Source organism: Alnus glutinosa, chromosome 5 (genome assembly GCF_958979055.1).
Source record: "Alnus glutinosa chromosome 5, dhAlnGlut1.1, whole genome shotgun sequence".
Classification (NCBI taxonomy): Eukaryota; Viridiplantae; Streptophyta; class Magnoliopsida; order Fagales; family Betulaceae; genus Alnus; species Alnus glutinosa.
The window spans coordinates 4,453,146-4,474,147 of record NC_084890.1 but is presented as its reverse complement, the minus strand read 5'-3'; the positions used below and the strand labels follow the sequence as shown (position 1 = coordinate 4,474,147).

Sequence of the window (21,002 nt, the reverse complement as noted above, 5' to 3'; positions counted from 1 at the left end):
GGTCCTGACGTGGTATTGGGCTTTCTCAATCTACCTCTCAAAACCTAAAATTTTAATCTCACATAGAAGAAATTATTTTATAAAGGGTAGAGAACATAATAGAAAAAAGTAGGGCTTGTGGCTGACTAACCCGGCCCAAAACTGAAGAAAAAAAAAATTGCTGCTACTCTTTCTCTTTCTCTCTATACTTCAAAAGCGAGAGTCTATCCTTTTTAAGTGACTCAAAGTTGAGGGCAAATATCGAAAGAAAAAAAAAAGAAAAAAAAAAAGAAAAAAAAGGTCGAGTGCAAATACTCTTAAATGTAATTACAAGCTAAGTGTTCAAAAAATACTTTGAACTTTGAAAATTAGGACTGACTTAAAAGTCAACATATCTGTTTGGAAGCCTTATCATGAGGTTATGCGTTTCGTTCAGGGGCGGTCCTACATTGGGGCTAGGGGAGGCCCTAGCCCCCCCAAGCCCCAAAATTTTTCCTTAAAATTTTTTTTTTTTCACAAAAAAAAAAAAAAAAATTAAAATTTTACCTCCTAATTTTTTAAATTTTTTAGTTTTGTCCCTTCAAAAATTTTTTTTTTTCCGACTTGGCTCCTCCATTTTTAAAAGCCTCAGTCCGCCACTGGTTTCGTTTGTCTTTGTTTTTATTGCATTCTATCTCATCCAAATCTAGTTTAGCGGCCTTTAGGAATAACACCAAGTTTTGGATCCAGTTTTGTGTCGGCGCATGGTTACTTCATTTTATTGGCTCAATTGAGTCAACTATAAATTATTTATCGTTTCTTCTAGTACTCATTGATCTAGTGTTCGGCATAAGATTTCTTGTCTAGAAGATCACTAATCAGTTCCCACTGACGGGGCCAACTAAAAATTCAGTTGATCACATCAAAGCCTTAGAGAACTTTCGTCCGCAAGAAATGATGAATCGGGTTCCCTGCTTTGCCTTTCCTAGTGCCGTTCGTAAGGTGGTGTTGATGGGTCCAATAGGCTCAGCAAGCATCCCAGATTGTGCTGAATCTTTTGGGCTGTGGGCCGGCTAGGAGCCCAATCAAGCCCTATCGGGTGGACATTGGATACACCAAGTATCATCCTCACCCGTGGGACCTTCATCCCCGTCATCAAGGTCCTCTTCTCTCTCTGTTTGAAAAAATTGGTGTTTTGTGGGTTTTGGTTAGCTGGGTCGTCCTCTGCGGTGACTGGTGGGGTTTGAGAGGGAGGGTTTTGGTGCATGTGGAATGGGCAAAGAAAACAGGGGGGGGGGGGGGGGTGTGAAGGGAGAGAGAGAGAGAGAGAGAGAGATGGTTTCGGGAAGATAGATGCGATTCAGGTGAAAGGGAACTGAAATTGAAATTGATTAAAAATATATATATATATCCTTCCTGAATTGAATAATATAACCCAATATCATTAAAAAATAAGTATGTTTTATCTAGCTTCTTCGAGAGAACACTTAAAAAGAAAAACAAAGGGTAGGTAGTATTGTTTTTCAAAACAAAAATGGTAAAACATTTCTTCCCTCGTAGCACCTGCAGCAACTTTCTTTCAATATTTTTTTTTTAAAATTTAAGGAATAATTTTTTTTTTTATTCTCTATCCAAATACACTTTACAATACATTCCCTTATATATCTTTTCCTATATCATTCAAATATTATTTCCTTACAAAATACAAGTTTTCTACTTATCTGCACATTTTTAACAAAATTTCAACACAATTCTCAATTAAAGACAAAATAGATGAAAGAAAAGAGAGATATTTTATGTTAAACTAATGTATAATAGGGAAGCTAAAGTGCTATTCATTGACATTCCCAATGTTTAGGGAAGCAATAAAGAAGCTATTGCAGATAACTTTTTGTGGTTATTTTTTAGATTTTTCTTATATTTAAAGAATGAAAGAGATTATATTGAATTTGTTGCTAGTGTTCTTCGGTCTTCAAATCCTAGCGAGGATATAGCTCAGTAATTACAGCCTCATTTACTGAGGCTTGGACAGAGCTGCTACGACATGGATCTGACTCTGTCACCTCTAACCTATTTTTCGGTTGGGTTGACATGTCTGGTCTAATGCTGCATACATGAGAAAGGGTGATTTTGTTGGTACAGATAAAGCGATGGAATGGCTAGTAAGCATGAGAAGGACCGAAGCCATTGTTTGTCTCTCTCTCTCTCTCAGCAACTTTTGCTTGAACGCATAATAAATCAATGTGGATGCATCTCATTATTTGAGTTGTTAAACTGGCCCTCAATGTTCGATGTCACTACCCAAAAAAGGACAATTATAGACGGTTTTTTTTTAGACGGTTTCTAAAACCGTCTAGAATTAAAATTTTACAGATAGTTTTTAAAAAACCGTCTCTAAATAAATAAATATGGACGGTTTGAGTAAACCGTCCATAAATTTACAGACGGTTTGAAAAAAACCGTCTAGAAATGTAAATTTCTAGACGGTTTTGATAAAACCGTTGATAAATTTATAGATGGTTTGGAGAAAACCGTCTGGAATGATTGATATTAAAAAAAATGGTGACAAAAATTGCTTGATTAAAAAAAAAAAAATTAATTATGGACGATTTGAAAAAAACCGTCTAGAAATGTAAATTTTCAGACGGTTTTTTCCAAAACCATCTGAAAATTTACAGACGGTTTAGAAATTTTCATTTCCAAACGGTTTGTTTCAAACCGTCTGAAAATTCATAAGTATTCAAAATACACATATAGACACCTAATTTTTCAACCGTAGATCGAAACACTATCAACGGCTTAAAGGCGTCTAAAGAAAATGATGCGGATTGAGAAGCATGTCAAAATGATGCATTTTCCCCAAACAAAGAAGGCGTAGCCCCTCTGAACCCCATGTCGCAAATGTGAACCCCAGCCCCTCATGAACCCCAGCCGGCCGAACGACAACCTTGAGGGTGAAGCAAAATGCTATTCTCCGATACTTCAATCTAAAGGGCCGAACGACAACCTTTGGGGTCGTTGATTCACACAGGCGACGAGATCTCGACGGAACAGCAGGATTGGGACGATGGGAGAGAGTGCCAAAGATGGAGTGCCGGATCTGTCAAACCCACGCCGGTGTGCGTGGGTTTCCGACCAAATCTGGCGAGGTTGTCTGGGTTTCCGGCCGGATCTGGCTAAGTCGTCTGGGTTTCCGGCTAGATCCGGCCGAAACCCACTCTCGGTATCTCTCTCTGGCCGCATACAGAGAGAGATCCAGCCGGAATACCACGTATTCTGGCCGATTATCTCTTCCTCTATCTTTCTCTGTCGCCGGCCGGTGTGCGTGGGTGACGGATCTTTCTTCCTCTCGCTCTTTCTCCGTCGTCGTCCGAATCTCTCTTCCGGCCTCTTTCCTTCTCTGTCACCGGTTGGCGTATGAACTGATCAAATATCAAAAAACTAATTCAGACCATATTAAAATAAAAAACTAATTAATATAAAAAATAATCGAAACAGAAAGGAAAAAAATAAAAAAAAAAATAAAAAGGAAAAAGGAAAAAGGAAAAGTCTAGACGGTTTTGGGCAAAACAGTCCAGAAAATTCTAGAAGATTTTTTCCAAACTGTCCAGAACTGTTTCTAGACGGTTTGGGTCAAACTGTCTGGAATTCCGGACGGTTTTGCCCAAACCGTCCAAAAATTTATTTTGCGACACCATATACTGGACGCTTTTAAACCGTCTAGAAAAAACCGTCTGGAATTGATTCCAGACGGTTTTTTTTTTGTATTTCTGGACGGTTTAATAATTACTTTACCATTTCTGCTTTTAAAGTTGATTAGGAAATGGTCTCTCTTCACAATGGCAGTTTAATTGTTCTAAATCTTTCATCATTATCTCTACGTACAAAACCAAGTTTGGAAGAAAATTGAATAATTTGACTTGACTTGGCCTACTCGGCCTTCTACTGCACCTGACGAGATAATTAAAAATGACTAATTAATCACATTTATCTCACTTTTTATTATTATTATTATTATTTTTTATGAGATATGCTTGATATCATTCTCATACACATCTTTTTTTATAAATCTACAATTAAATATGACTCAATATGTAGAACTAACATGTAGTCTTAAACTCTTATAAATTCAATCAAGGGCGGAGTTACTTAGTGGGTGGGGGGTCTATGGCCCCCCAAAAAATTTCAAAACCCTTGAGAAAAAAAAAATATTTTTTAAGGGTTAATCATATGATAGTCTTGGCAAAAATAAAATTCAACCTCCCAAAAAAATTTACTCTACTAGTAAAAACTAGATTACATAGTAGAATGAAAAATGAGTTCTAGCATATCATTTGCTAGTTTATATTAAGAAAGAAATATCTAAAGATTTCACTAGAAAAATGATAATGGGTGAATTTTATTTCTGACATGAAGCCCATCGTAAACGCTTCTCAACCAGATCTTCCACCTGAAGGAGTTTTTGATGGATTCTTTTACCTTAGGGTCGACCCCTAAAATACATTTTACACGACCAACTAAGCACACACTGGCAACGGCTTGAGAGCTAGCGGATCTTCGATTATCCCTAAATACCATCTCAAACCACTATGAAATTCACTGTCGAATTCTATACAAAACACAAATCTAGGGCCCTCTATTTATAAGCTTACAAGAAACCTAAAATTGCTAAAACTCTGGCTCTGGCTAGCGAGCGTCCGGACGGAAGTTAGCCATGTTCGGACGGTTTTCTGCGATATCCTTTCAGAAACAGCGTAATTCTATCTTTATCGGGTTCACGTCCTGACGGCTTGACCGAATGTCCGAACGGTCTTCGCTAAAATCCTTTCCACTTTCGAACGAAATTTTGGGATATTCTGAAATATTGGACATCATCCGGACGTGTTGTCACGTCGTCCGGACGGCTTGCAGAGACTTCCCAAACAGTGTCAACTTTTGAAATCCAACTCCTTGTTGAATACTGATTAATATAGCGTCCGGACGGTGTTGCTCTGATGTCCAGATGTCTTCATCGTTATCTGCTAGACACTGAGGGGCATCCGGACGCATTCAAAGGCCGTCTGGATGGTTGCACAGGAACCGGCTGTTTTGTCTTGGATTTTGCAATGACTCTTCATGGACATCTTCTAGAAGCTTGTGGTCAGATACTTTCTTTGATTTGAACATTTTCTGAATACATGAAGATTCTGAATTGAAAAACCGACCATCCTGTTAAATTGCAACCATTACATAAAGTGTTTTTTGTTATCCAAAATGTAGCCAATATAAAATACTAACAAATAGCATGTGCTATCATTAACTCTGAAAAAGCCCATAGGCTTACATCTTGAAAGTAAGGGACAAGACCCCCCCCATTCTTTAAACCAGAAGGATCTGACTAAGTTAAACAGTTGTCTAAGCAGAAATACAAATTTTATATGAATAACAATTGAGTCTCTCTTACAATAACACTCACTATCTAAAGAAAGAGGGTTGATCTAACATCTATCCAACAAATATTCCCATAAAATTTGATTCAAACACAGGCAAGTTGTGACCAGAGAAACAAGAGAATAACACAAACACAAATAGGTAGAAACACCCAAAACAGCCGCCGGTAGAGAGAAAATGAGGCCAAAGACGCCGAATGGCGGGCGTGTAGGACACGCGCTGTCACCGGTTCCCCCAGACGAAGATCCGATGCCGTAGAACCCATAGCCACCGTGCACGGCCTTAAAAAATCGGAGCGTGGCCCACACGCTCACCGAAGAGCAGAAAACTCCCAGGCGCGTGGGGCCTACGCGTCGATCACCGACGACCGACACGACCGGTGCTTGCGGCAGTAGGAGCGGAAAACGACGGGGAATGTGGCTGGGTGGTGTGTGTCATGCAGAAGTTGGTGGAGAAGAGTAGATCTGGCTTCCAAAATCAAAGAAAGAAAGTGAAAAAACCAGCCAAAAAAACTCTCCGACGACGACACGTTTAGCTCGGCTACTCCCTCAGAGAAGATGACATGAGTTGAACAATCTTACCAAAACGAAAGAAAGAACAACAAACAGAGACGGAGGAGGGGGGGGGGGGGCCGGCAGGGGCCATGCCCCCCCCCCCCCCCCCCCCCCCCAATTTTTTGAAAAAAAAAAATTATACAGATGAAAAATAAAATTGTAAAAAAAAAAAAAAAAAAAAAATTCAAGCCCATTGGCCCCTACTCAACAAATTTTGTTGGCCCTTACCCAATTAAATTTTTTTGACTTAACCAAATAAACCTAAAAAGAAACCCACTACAAGTCTACAATCCACAAATTTGCTAAATTGCTATAGACATCAACAGCGCCGTCAAGCACTTAACAGGGCGTCGGTGCCCTTCCAAATTCCAACACAGCCAAACCAAACAACTTAAAACAAAAATATTTATTATTTAATAAATAAATAAAAACTGAAACATCAAACAAAAATACCTCTTCTAGTCTTCTCCACCCCTCTCCTCCAGATCCTAACAGTTTTGTTAGCCGACCCACACCCACCAAATTCGCCTATCACCACTTCTAGATTCACCATCTTTCTCCTACATAAGAATCGACCATTCGACCGATCACTGCACCGGAAATTTCAGGGACGGACTGACAGAGTCACGAAGCCAACAGACCCATCGCCCAGCCAGTACAATATCGCTTTGTAAGTTCTCAAATCTGAAATCCCTAAAAAAAAAAAAAAATCATTTTTTCCAATCATATATGGTGAAACCGTGAAGAACTGGAAAAAAAGAAGAAAGAAAACTTAACGTTGAAGAGGAAGACAAGAAGAGTTTACTGTTTAGTCTATTTAGAAGAGTCTAGAGTCTCTAGACTAAAGAAAGAGAAGAAGTCAGGATAACTCAAAAAAAGAAAAAGAAGAGGTCAGGAAAAGGCAAGGAAGTCAAACAAAAAAATGTAATTGTATAATAATAATTTGTGTTTGCCTTTTCAACTTTTCTCCATCTACTACAGTGAACGGATGGACAACAGCAAGTCATGTATTGATGTACAAATATAATTTGTGTTTAAAAAAAAAAAAAAGGGTCATGCATAATTTGTATTTGTCTTTTCAATTTTTTTCCATCTGCATCGATGGACAACAGGACAAGCAACTGAGCAAGTCAAAAAATTAGGAGAATTAGGACAAATGTTTGCATTGCTCAAACAATTTATTTACCCAAAAATATTTAAATCTCACATCCACAATAAGAGAATTAGGAGAAACCAAAAATTCAAAACCGCTACTTTTACCATGAGAAGTTGAGAACAGTGAGAGTGAGACTGATTATTTGTGTCATTTGTGAGATTACTTTGTGTTATTGATAAATTATAATAATGTTTAAAGTTGGGGATCAGAAAAGTAGTCCAAGTAAAGTTAATAGGTTGATTAAAATGAAAAATTGGTAAGGGTGAGAATTATTAAATAGCTTAAATAGTTTGTTTAGTGATTATTGAATGCCTCGTTGACAATTTTATTATTATTATTATTATTAGTTTTTACTTTACAATATTATAAAATTTTGATTTTGGAAATTTTTGATTTAATTTAATTTTTACGACACAGAACAACAATTAATTCGTAACACAGAAGCAGTGCGAAACCACTCTACGCAAGTCGCACTTTTTGAGGTTAGTTTTCTAAGCTCAATTCCTAATATAAATGGTATTATAATTTGGATATTATGGTTATTAAATATTGAGAATATTGGTTATTATAGTTGATAAGTCTAAACAATTAATTAGAGAATTTAACACGTAAAAACTATTGTATTCAATTTGTTTTTTATTTGAGTTTGTTAATTGCTATCTTACAAATATTTTTTATTGCTTTTCTAAAGACTCTAATATAACCATGTAAATTTATTTGTAGATAATGGGAAAGCCAAATACAATATTTGACTTTTTCAAAAGAAAAAATACACAAAGTTCAAATGCCAATGTTGGTGATGCATCTTCGCCAACTTCTGATATCGTAATTTCTGAAAATTCTTCTAAAAAATCTCGAAGAGTTGACGTCAATGAATTTGATATTAGTTCATTGGAGTTTGATCCTGGATTGCGTCATCAGATATGGGAGTATAATGTTAATTAACGGGATGAAATTCGACGAGCTTACATTAAAGCTGGTCCGTACCAATTTATCCACCCAGACTACCCAAAATCCGGAGATCGAAATCATCTTCGTAGCTTTCAACCTTCGTGGTTCAATCTATTTCCTTCATGGCTTGAATATTCGCGCGAAACAGATGCAGCATTTTGTCTATCATGCTTTCTCTTTAATAAGCCATCTGGACATCCTACGCAACGTGTTTTCACTATAGATGGATTCAAGAATTGGAAGAAAGTTAGAGATGGAAAAAATTGTGCTTTTCTCAATCATATAGGAAAAGATCCTAATTCATTTCACAGAATTGCTGAGAGGTCATACGAAGACTTGAAGAACCAATCTCAACATATACAAAATGTGTTTGAAAATTTCACTTCTGAACAAATTGCAAACAATCGACTGCAGTTAAAAGCCTCGATTGATGTTGTTCGAGTGCTTGCATTTCAAGGTGTTGCTTTTAGAGGTCGGGATGAAAGTGTGGATTCAACGAATTGTGGAAATTTTCTTGAAATATTGAATTTAATGGTTTCATATAATGAACAGATTGCTGAAGTGATAGCTAAAGCTCCAAAAAATGCCTCTTATACATCACCAATGATACAAAAAGAAATTTTACATATTTTTTCAACCAGAGTGAAGGAGGCAATTCGCAAAGAAATTAGTAATGCAAAGTTTTGCATAATGGTTGATGAAGCTCGTGATGAGTCAATGAAAGAGCAAATGGCTATAGTTTTAAGATTTGTCGACAAAGATGGTTTTGTGCGGGAACGTTTTTTTGGGCTTGTTCATGTCGCTAATACTGCGGCACTAACCCTACAAAAGGGTATATATTTTGTATTGTCTCAACATAAGTTAGCCATTGAAAATATTCGAGGGCAAGGATATGACGGCGCAAGCAACATGCGAGGTGAGTGGAATGGGTTGCAAGCTTTGATTTCAAATGATTGTCCATATGCCTACTACATTCATTGTTTCGCACATCGTTTGCAATTGGCATTAGTAGCGGCATCAAAAGAAGTTATTCTTGTTCATCAATTTTTTACTAATTTGAATTCTATTGTCAATATTGTTTGTGCCTCATGCAATCGATTTGAAGAATTGCGGATTTCTCAAACTGCTGAAATTGCTTACCTGATTGAAATTAATGAGATTGAGAGTGGAAGGGGACTTAATCAAATTAGTACTTTACAACGGGCTGGAGATACTCGTTGGAGTTCTCACTTGAGATCAGTTTCTAGCTTGATCAAAATTATTAGTCCAGTTTGTGAAGTTATTCTTAAAATCATTGATGTGGGAACTACTTCTTCCCAATGAGCAGAAGCAGATTCAGTTTATCAAGTAATGACTTCATTTGAATTTGTTTTCATCTTGCATCTCATGAAAGAAACGATGCAGATTACTGATCATCTATGTCAAGAATTGCAATCAAAATCTCAAGACATTTTAAGTGCCATGAATCTTGTTTTATCTACTAAAGCATATATCCAACAATATAGAGATGATAAATGGGATGATTTACTTACCAATGTGAAGTCATTTTGAGAGAAACGCAATATAGATATCCCAGATATGAATGCCCGTTATGTTGAGAGGCGAGGTCGAGCTTGCCATCAACAAGCCGACTTTACAATCGAGCAACATTATCGAGTGGATATTTTTTGTGCCTCTATAGATTCTCAATTGCAAGAATTAAATCGCCGATTTAGTGAGCATGCAGTGGAGTTGCTTATTCTCAGCTCAGCTCTTGATCCTCGAGCTGCACGTGAATCTTTTAGAATTGATGATATTTGTCAGTTGGTAAATAAGTTTTATCCGCAAGATTTTACCGATCTTGAAAAGGAACAGTTGGAAATAGAACTTAACCATTATAAGCATAATGTAGTCCTACATTCGAGTTTTCAAGCATTGTCAAATATTTCTGAATTGTGTCAATGGTTGGTTAGTACCGGAAAATCACCTATCTACCAACTTGTTTTTCGAGTTATTGTACTTGTGCTTACTCTTCCCGTTTCTACCGCAACTACAGAACGAGCATTTTCAGCCATGAATATTGTCAAAACTAGGCTTCGTAACAAAATTGAAGACGAGTTTCTGACGGATTCTTTAATGGTGTACATTGAAAGAGAAATTGCTGCAACAATTAGCATAGATTCAATCATAGATGATTTTCGGGATTTAAAAAAACGGCGGGTTCCATTTTGATAGGTGTTTTGGATTAAATTTGATGTATTATGAAACCCTTATTTTCTATAATTACTTTTGTTTAGTTTTTTTTTTTTTTTTTTGTTCAAAAATGCCTTGGCCCCTGCTCAAAATACTTTCTGGCTCCGTCCCTGACAACAAAACACGAAAAAAAAAAAGAAAAAAAAAAAGAGGAAGGTCACCATAGCCCAAAAAGGCTATGGGAGGTCAACCATCACCGGATTTACCAAGGGATAAAAACACCACAGCCCTAATGGTTAGAAGAGACTTAACCTCCACGGGGAGCACTAAGGATGGCCAAAAAACACCCCCACCCTAAGTGCTAAGAGATAAAACAGCACCAAGGGGGAGGGAGGTGTCCCTCCCCCGACAGATCAGAAACTCTAGGGCTTTCTTTCTTCTCTCTCTTCTCAGCAGCCCGATAGTTTTTTTTCTTTTTTCTTTTTGAGTAAGCATTTCTCCTAAGTTCACGATTTGCTTATCCTTTTAACTCTCGTCAATCCGTTGGCAATTTAAAAATGTATATATATTCGTATTCGTATACTTGCAATTTATGAAAAGAATAAGTGGACATAAATGATGTTTAATTAGCGTACATATAATAGTAAAAAATTATGGCACTTTCTTTTAGTCTACGTTTGTCCATGCAACTGCTAGCTGTATACTTTTATATTTCTCCATTAATTAATCCACCAAGGTGTTTCGCATGCGTTGAATAATGAAAGCTTAGTTTTCCAGTTGATTGAGACAGAAGTGGTCGAGGAGAAGCCAGCCACGTACGACGCAGAAACGTCCTCGCCATCATCCATGGTCCATGCCCCATGGACACTACTTTCTTCGCGGGCCAAACACTTGAAGCAGTGGTCCAGTACGCGTTTCCCATTACTGCGGTTAAGGGGGTTGGAAAGTAGAGGAATTTGATTTAGTATTCTTTTGTGTTTATTTGAAAAGATATAAATATAAAAAAAAAAATATTAAAAAATTATATTCACGTCATTTAAAAGAATATAAATATAATTTTTTAATAATATTTATGTCCTTCCAAATAAATACAAAAAAAAAAAAAACACACTAAAACAAAACTTTAACATTCCTCTGAAAAATATTAAGAAAGACAAGTCAAATTCGTCTGCCAAACACCAAAAGTTGTTGTAATTTTCGGTTAAATATCTCTGTAACAGGTGTCTTTCCGGTTTTATGCTGCATTGAAATATGAGTACAGTATAAATTTATTCGAACTCGATTTGTGACAATTTTTTTTTTTTAATTCAATCCACCCAATTGTCACCATAGGGCATAAATAAAAAAGTGTTTGAATTTAATGAATTATTCTATAACCTTTATTTTCTTTCTTTATTTTTTCTTTTTCATTGTTATTATTTATATTTTATGCTATTCTTAATTTGCTCAGACGTTTTCAGAATTTTTTTTTGAAATAAGTATAATGTAGTCATTGAAAAAATGTGTGACAATTGAAAGATGAATAGTTAAACAAGAAGCTTTATAAAAGAACATTCTTAAGCTCAAATATTCAAATGATAACAATAAGCATTAACACTAAAGAAAAAGTTGTTAAATAGTGGACTAAAAATAAAAATATTATCTTTCTTATGACCAAAATGTAACATTTTGAATGATTTTAAGGTGACTAAAATTGTTAAATAGGCCAAAACTTTATAGCAGTTTCATACATGAGTGCATACACATTTTATGAAAAACTCACCCATAATGCGGGTTATAGCCTATAGGTAGTATGGGTAATGGTGAATGACAATTGAATAGACTCATGTGTCTAGGCCTTAAATCCAGTACGCTCAACTCTTGTTGCACAGCCCTTTAAGCCGAATGGACCTCAAGTGATCGAATTTTCCAAAGACTTAAACGAAGAATTCTTGTTACTTCCATCAAGCACTAGCAAGGATATAACTCACTGATTGAAGCCTCATTTGTTGACGCTTGGAAGGATCGGTTTCACGATGAATAATACGAAATTAAGAATCTTCGTGAAGATATAGAAGCCATCGAGCAATGTCTACTATGATTTTGAAATGCCTCTCCCAATCCAGATGCAAACGTTTGATTGGATCTACATATTCATTCAAGTTTATCAATCTATTGAACAATAAAGCAGAAATATCCAATTGTGTTCAACAAGAAATTGAATCAAAAATAAAATCACATTATGAGTAGAATCCAACATTTAAGTTGAAGTATTTTAACCATACCAAAAAGGAAGTGATCAAGGCTTGCATTAGGCATAAGCTCATAGATTAGAAGCCTTTCATTTCTTTCCAAGCAAAAACTTAAGAGCCTGACTAAATTACGATGTTAAAGCTTAGCCATTAACAAAACCTCATTCATAAATTCTTGATCAACTTGTCCGGAAACACTAGACAACATTTTCACCGCTATTTCTTGTCCATTCGAGAGCATACCTTGCATAAAGAAAAACATATTGAATATATTATATGTAACCCATAAAAATCTAAGATTAAATAATGATATATTATATAATTATATGATATTGATATTGCCAAATTACCTTGTAAACAGCACCAAATACACCTTGCCAAAGCTTATTTGCATCTGAAAAATTCTCTGTAGCGACTCTAATTGTAGCAAGGTCGAATTGCAATGATTCAGCATGAATTATTTTATCCACAGCTTCACATGAGGAACAAGTTAATACATTTAAATTAGATATTGGTACCCTGAAAATATGGGCTAGCTTGAAGCCTCGCATTATTGGTTTTTGAAGTTACTCACTGCAGTGCTTGGGCTTCACAAATGGACTACCCAAAAGGCCTAAAGAGAGACTTGAACCATTGTTGTTTCTTTTTCAAACGGATCTGAATAGATTCATTCGAAACGTTTCTGAAATCCAATCTGAAAATCTTACCGGCATAGATACTTGAATTTTTGTGTGGATTTTGTTGGCAACACAATTTTTTATGGTGTTTGATATACAAAGTATCCATTTGATCAACACAGGTTGATCGAGAATATAGGAATTGGTCCGGAGTCAGGCCCAAATCACGAGCCCCAGTGGGCCGTGAGAGCCAACATGTCAATTGCTTAGATAATAATTGAAAAGTGGTGCAAATGATAGTTCTCCACTCGTTCGTTCTATTCTCGGTGGGAAACCAGGCAACATCTTTAGTCTGCCATGAACACGCAATGGGGCACGACACTTGATAACGGTTGTGGCCTACGCTTCTCAAAACCATAATGTTTTCTTCAAATTCTTTTTAAAATGCTCTTATAGTCATTTTAAATTAGCTTCAAGGGGCTTGTAAAGCTAAACGTAATCCGTATATGTGCTCTTTTATTTTATTTTTATCTCAGTTTGTTTGTTGATGTATCATTGACAAGAATCAATTTTTGTTAATTTTTTTTTTTTTGAAAATTGATTGACAATATCAATGAAAAAAGTAAAATAAATAAAAATAAAAATATAGTGTATAACAGTACTCTTCACCAAATATATCTCCTTTGTCACCCTCAACTTCAAAAAAAAATAAAAAAAAATAAAAAATCATTTTCCCTAGAGAGTGAAAAAAGAAAAGAAAATGTAGGTATACAGGAGTGTGAGCATTAAGGTTGGTCAGTTGGTGGGAAAGTAAATTAAATGGTGAATGATCCATGCACTCACAGTATACTTGTTGTGCATCATGAGTATTTCTAACATTAACGAAATTGAATTACGTGGGATTTTCAACCAGCAACCAGTTGTAGCTGCCTACAAACAGAGACAACGTACTAGACAAAGTATATATTAAAATAAAAAAACTTGCAAGCGTAGTTAAATCGTACTGGCTGGGCTGCGATCGATCTGGACGAAGTTCTGGTTTTAGTATAGTGGATTCAATCAACAAGTTGGTTGAATTTATTGCGGTACAAACTCATGGACCAAAATAGTTTACATTTCAAAATATAAATTCTTAATTGTAGCTTTTACAAAATACTAGCGCGGGTATAGCTCAGTAATTGAAGCCTCATTTATTGATGCTTCAACCGAGTTTCCTTTATATTTGTCGTCTGACTTTGTAATCCATTTGCTTTGCTCCCATTGGGATGCTGACTCTGAGTCAATGTTATTGTGCATAAAAAATGCAGGTCTTGAGGGTACTTGAAGAGTGATGGAGTAGCTATTAAGCATAAGAACTACCGAAGTCATGGTTGGTCTGTCGGTTATATTTTCTTGAACACATAGTAGCCCAATGTGGATGCATCTCATAATTTCAATTGTTGAGCCTGGCTCAATTGTTGGATCCACAATATTTGAAGCAGTTCCATCTCTCCAGTTTTTCCATGCCTACAATATATGATTTAGATGGGAAAATACAAAATCAATCTAAAAGTTCTATTATAATCATGATAATTCATATGCGGTTAATTTACCAATGCCATAGTCATAGGACAAGAGAAATGTACCCAGTATGATTGTACTTACATAGCTTAAAAGATCTTCCACATTCTCTCCATTTTTGAAGCAATTGTTTTTCTGTCCACTCACTATTTCCAATAATAATACACCGAAACTAAAGACATCAGACTTTACAGAGAATTGTCCATGAATTGCATACTCTGGAGCCATATATCCGCTGCATGTCAACATCAATAATATTAGTTTAATTTAGATATGGTAACAGAGCTTTCCATAGTTATCTTCAAGATTGTTAGTTTTCCTTGATTTTCGAAACGAGTTAAATATTAGTTAGAACTTTGATGTTGTTTCTTTGGTACAAAATAAACGTCAAATCTCCCCTCTAAGGATACTTACTAGGTTCCAACAATTCTACTTGTATTTCCTTGAGTTTGATCCAATAAAAACAATCTTGCCATGCCAAAATCTGAAATTTTTGGGTTCATTTCTGCATCTAAAAGAATGTTGCTAGCCTTAAGATCACGATGAATAATACGAAGTCGAGAATCTTCATGAAGATAAAGAATCCCTCGAGCAATGCCTCCTATGATCTTGTAGCGCCTTTGCCAATCCAAATATGCACGTTTGATTGGATCTATATCTCAAAGCAAGTATGTAATTCATGAAGTAAGATATGTGGAGGCAACCCAAAAGAAACATTAAAAATATAATCTAAGGAGAAAATAAAAGTGCAAACATACCGAAAAGGAAGTGATCGAGGCTTGTATTTGGCATAAACTCATATATCAAAAGCCTTTCATCTCTTTCCAAGCAAAAGCCTAGCAACCTAACTAGATTACGATGTTGAAGCTTGGCAACTAGTAGGACCTCATTTTTAAATTCTAAATTTCCTTGTCCAGAATTCTTTGATAATCTTTTTATAGCTATAACTTCTCCATCAGAAAGTATACCCTATAAATATATAAGAACAGAGAGCATATATAACTGTCAAGCAAGTTAAAAATTAAATGGTACCCTTCTCCATAAAATTATATTAAATCACCTTGTAAACATCACCAAATCCACCTTGCCCGAGCTTATTTGCTTCAGAAAAGTTATCTGTCGCAACTCTAATAGTGCTGAAGTCGAATTGCAAGGATTCCACGCTTCTAATCTCATCATCTTCAACAGCTTCACATTCACATGAGGAACAAGTCAACACTTAAATGAATAACACGTACAATTTAAATATTGCATACAACAATAACGGATTTTTCAATACCAATTATTGAAATAAAATTTTTCAAATACCAAATGTAATATTTCCTGTTAGCTTTATTGGAAGTCACTTCTGATAGTACTTTCTAATTCAATCTACTTGAGGTGAGCCGATTGATATATAGGTATTTCCCAAATTATGTCACGTTATATGCTAATATTTCCTAGAAAAACTGTACTCGTAATAGCAACGAAGTCTTATTCCCAACATTGTGCCTATTACTTATCGAAGCACATGCATCACTGTAGTGTTCATCATCTGAATTTGTTATTTCCTCTGAGATATATACTAGGCCTAATTTTTTTGAATAATAAATAAGAAAACCAAACTTTTACTTACTTTCAAGTTTCTCTCTTCGCCTCCTCTTTACTCTGAAACATACGCAGAAAGAGATGACTAGTACCACAAAAATAGCAGTTGGCACAATTATAATGATGATAGTCCTAGATGTGTTGCTCTCGCTTCCTGCAAAACTCAAAAATCTGTTCTCATTAGAAGATTCTTAAGGGTTGGGTTCGGATCTAGAGAAATAATTAATCTTAGTAGCATAAATAATTTTCAAGTATTTGGAGTAATTAAACATATACATCAACATAAGATCGTATCTCATTCAGATTCTAATGAGTGGAAAAGATAGCCCAATTGTTCAAGTGTGAACAACTGCATCTTATGACCCCATAATTTGTTGTGTTATAAGCATAATGGCATGGTTACCTTTGGTTGTATTGGTGTTGGTTAATGGTGGAGGAGGAGATACTGGTGATGCTAGAGGAGAAGATGGGGGTGATGCAGCTGCTGTCCAGTTAGAGAACTGGTAGATCTCAAACCTGAGATTACAGCTGGGACCAATGACTCTTCCACCTACCTTATTATCGCAACAGACTGGAATACGTTGAATAGCGTCAACTAAGCAGCTGTTGCAATCAAGCTCAGACAAATCAGGTGTGCACTGCACAAGTCCATATAATGTTTTAAATTCTGGTGCCGTTGCGTTTCCTGTTGCAAACTTACGAAGAGAACCACGACCACCTGCTACAGCTTGACTTCGTAGGTTTTCCAACAAGGTCCTAAGATCATCTTTGAATTGATCCGCGTAATTGGCCGACGACGCGTTGTTTTGGTTCCATATATAGAAAATTTGATTAGTTTCCCTAACGCCCAAAATGGAGCGATTTGAGTATCGTAACATACAGTCACCTAACCATCCAATTGCCTCCTTCTGATTGGGGCAGTGCTTCTTGAGAAGAGACCTAGTTATATTGAGGCAACCACGGCAGTCATCCGGGTTAACATCTCCTCTGCAAAATCCAATTGCATATACTTTGTCAGAGTTTTGGCCATAAGAGGAATTGTAGAAGCCATAATCAATTTCGGTGTTGGAGTAGAGGGAGGGGAGGAGGCGATTGAGGTTTCTCTCATAGGTACTGTTGGCGGTGTAGTTTCCCTTCTCGTTTATACAGAAATGATAAAGGTAGTCTGGCATCTGCGCTACTGCTTGAGCAGCGAGTAAGAAAATTGCATAGAGGAAGAAAAGTAATCTAGAGGAATCCATTGCCTTGTGTTTGTGTTCCGTGAAATGAGCCTTTTCTTTTTTCCTTCTCTATTTCTTCGGAAGTTGTCAGTAGCCTTTAAAGCTGGTTGGGGCAATGTCGTACTAAAAAGTAAAAGAAGAGTAGAAGACTTACGTTGACTTGATAAAACTTTTTTAGTATTTCATTTTTGTTTTTTATTTTTTGTTTTTTTGGTTTTTTTTTCCGTGTTTTGACCAAAATATATTTAAAAATATGTTTAAATATTTTGTGTTTAAAATTATTTATTAATGCTTTCAATTTCTTTTAATAAAAAAAACATTGCCCCGTTATTCGTTTCCTAAAAATTTAAACTAAAAAAAAATAATGAATTTAATATATTTATTAATTTTTCTAACAGATAGAAATTCCTAATCAAAACCTTATTTACAAGAAATGACTTAAGTAATTAAATTTTTTTTTATCAGTTTAAACTTTTAGGGCAAGTGTTAATTTAATATTTTATAAGAGTCAAAGGTCTTTTGAACCTCGACTCTGTTATTTATTATAATTTTAATTAAATATTTTGTGTGTTGGGTCTCTCCTATTAAAAAGAGAATTTAAACTCATACGTGAAGAAAAATGTTAAAATATTAAATAAGTGATTAAATTTACAATTTTTTATCAGTTTAAAATTTTAAAATAAATGATAATTTAATATCTCTTTTTAACTCTCGCCAATCCGTTGGCAATTTAAAAATGTATATATATATATATATATATATATATACTTGTAATTTATGAGAAGATTAAGTGGACATAAATAATAGTAAACAATTATGGTACTTCCTTTTAGTCTACGTTGTCCATGCAACTGCTGTATACTTTAATATTTCTCCATTCACCAAGGCGTTTCGCATGCATTGAATAATGAAAGCTAGTTTTCCAGTATTGAGACAGAACAGAAGTGGTGGAGGACAAGCCACGTAACGAGGCCGAAACGTGACTTCCACCAATGATCCATGGTCCAAACTTTCTTATTAATTACTACGCGTTTCATATTAATTAGTACGGTAAGGGGGGTGGCATGTAAGAACGACGAGTTAAATTCGTCTTTCAAACACCGAAAGGTGGATGACACAACCGACTGTATAATTCATTTAATAAACAGTCATTGTTGGATTTTGACTTAACCCTACATGGCCTACATAAACGGTTTAATTAACAAAACATCTAATTATTGAGCATAAAAATATCAATTTATATAAAAATATTAGCACAATATATAATTTCTAATTATTGAACATCAAAATGAACTATACTATCGAAGTTATATCTTGACAACTAAGAAAGAGACTAATGAATTTTTCTTTTTATTTTTTTTTTTAATTTTATTATTATTATTATTATTATTTTATCTTAGACTTTAGATTTTTAACTTTTGGGTAAATGTATAATAAATTACTTAGTTAGCACGCGATTTGAAATTAGTCCATCACTTTCTATAATTCAATTTTTACTCATTTAGTTTGTCGCGAATTTAAAATCAGTCATTTCGTGACTTTTTTATCTATTTTTGCAACTTCTTTTAGTGTCACATCAGTCTTTTTGTCATATCATCTAAAAATATATATTTTTTTATTTTATTATAAATTTAACAACTTAAAATTTTATTTTTTTTTTTTTAAAAAAAATAGTAAATGCAACAGCTACCCCTCTTGGGGAGGGGGTGGCTCACAGGCCTCCGGGGGTGGCTCGTAAACCGCCCCCGACCATGGGATCCAGCGAGACAGTGCCAGAAAACAACGCAAAGCTTGCCAAAGAACACCGAGAATGGCCAGAGAAACACAGATTCGGTGAAAATTCGCTTGAAAACACAAAGAATGGGCTACACAAAAGCTCTGGAAAGTCATGCGTACAATATTGATGCTGTGCCTTTTTTTTTTTCTTCTTTTTTTCCTTGGGCTTTTTCATCCCTACCACAGCATTTGGATCCTCTCTAGTTCAATTGAATTGGAGAAGAGCCAGTTAGCACAAAAGCAAGGATAAGTTTGTCCAAAAAACATTAAAAGGCAAATTTACCCTTATTTTTGTATTAACTAAATCCTCTCCCGTTCAGTTGAATTGGAAAGGACCATAGTCCCTTACCACATCTGCAACCACGACTAAAATCAATAGCCTTACATAATCAAAGCCACAAACAAATATTTATCCTTCATGGCCAAAATTCCCCATCACCTCTAAGACTTAATAAGAAGTTAAGAACCACCAACCTTCCTTTGTTTCTTGCAACAACAACAACAACAACAACAAAAAATATAAAAAATATAAAAATAAAAAAAATCCAAACCTGAGATCCCCCAGGCCCCAACAATCAAGACCTGAGCTCTCACCTCACACAGAGTGAAGGAAGAGACAATCACCACAAAATCACCCCCACAATATCTCATTCCCAAAAACCTCTGTGACCACCAGAGTCCAACCTTGCAACACCACAACATTCCCAAAGCACAACCACGATCAAGTCATGACGTAGTAGAAGACTAAGGTAACTAATCAAAGAGCAGCGTTGTGACGACCCATTTTTTTTTTTTGTTTTGAAAACGTACAAACGGATCTTCACAGTGGCACGACTATTTGCCGCTCAGCCAACATACGTATACGTTCCATAACATGTTGATATTCAGAGTTACATCTAACACAGCGGAATATAAATATCAATGTGCAGCGGAACACATATCAATAGCGGAAATACATCTAATATATAACAGTTATTAACAACAAGAGCCATTTACATGTCTAACTGATTAAAGCTTATAAAACATATTACACTAATTACATACTAAAATACAGGCTCAACAAATACATATGTCACGTATGACACGAGCCATAAATAAAATACCCAAATGCAGACTACCCATGAGTCTGTGACTTATGACTGTCACGATGTACTCCAATCATAGCATCTCATAAGCAAGGTGGACGAGTCATTATCTATATCCGCAGAACCTACAACCAAAGCATCAATGTCTGCACGGTTGTGGGGGTTGCCGCATCCGTACAGGTGGAATTATGAGCCCACCGCCTTAGCATAAATAAATACACTAAGACCTCAGAGGTATACTATTCACTGAGTTTTCGCAAAGAACCAACTTTTCATTTCTAGTCATGCGTACACTATAACAGCCACCAATTTTATAAGCTTTTGTTTGAAAATCCCTATAGCTGATATAGCAGACACCGACTACTAGAAAACATTTAAACATACTAAGCAGCTAGGATTATACGTAGAAGTTCTGTTATAGAAAACAATGGCATTTAAATCATGCAACCATCTGATAAAAATATACATAAGTTCTTTTCCATTGAGACTCTTATGCATACCAATACGTCTAGCATAAAACTACTATATATCATAACATGAAAACAATTCAATTATTATGAAACAAATGCTATGCATGCTTGTCGTTCGTTTGCCTAAGGGAATTGAACCCCGGTCTTGTTCGTATGCCTAAGGGAATTGAACCCCGGTCTTGCTAGATGCCTAAGGGAATTGAACCCCGGTCTTATTCGTTTGCCTAAGGGAATT

General features: G+C 35.6%; 2 protein-coding genes across 2 annotated transcripts in view; one reads left to right on the top strand and one right to left on the bottom strand.

Moving 5' to 3' along the window:
* Positions 1–7,824: 7,824 nt before the first annotated feature.
* On the top strand, positions 7,825–9,372 carry LOC133868836 (uncharacterized). The gene is made up of 3 exons (XM_062305854.1): positions 7,825–8,034; positions 8,464–8,965; positions 9,155–9,372. Exons 1-3 carry the CDS (start codon positions 7,825–7,827, stop codon positions 9,370–9,372), a joined length of 930 nt encoding a protein of 309 aa, XP_062161838.1.
* Positions 9,373–14,224: 4,852 nt separating this feature from the next.
* Positions 14,225–21,002, bottom strand: part of LOC133867928 (cysteine-rich receptor-like protein kinase 44) — a 58,451-nt gene continuing 51,673 nt past the window's right edge. Inside the window, exons 2-8 of the mRNA XM_062304709.1 lie at positions 16,620–16,787; positions 16,245–16,370; positions 15,690–15,817; positions 15,388–15,598; positions 15,044–15,281; positions 14,714–14,864; positions 14,225–14,575 (exon numbers count right to left, since the gene is read on the bottom strand). Of these exons, the coding sequence (XP_062160693.1) occupies positions 14,225–14,575; positions 14,714–14,864; positions 15,044–15,281; positions 15,388–15,598; positions 15,690–15,817; positions 16,245–16,370; positions 16,620–16,787 (1,373 nt within the window). The remainder of the gene's footprint in view (positions 14,576–14,713; positions 14,865–15,043; positions 15,282–15,387; positions 15,599–15,689; positions 15,818–16,244; positions 16,371–16,619; positions 16,788–21,002) is intronic.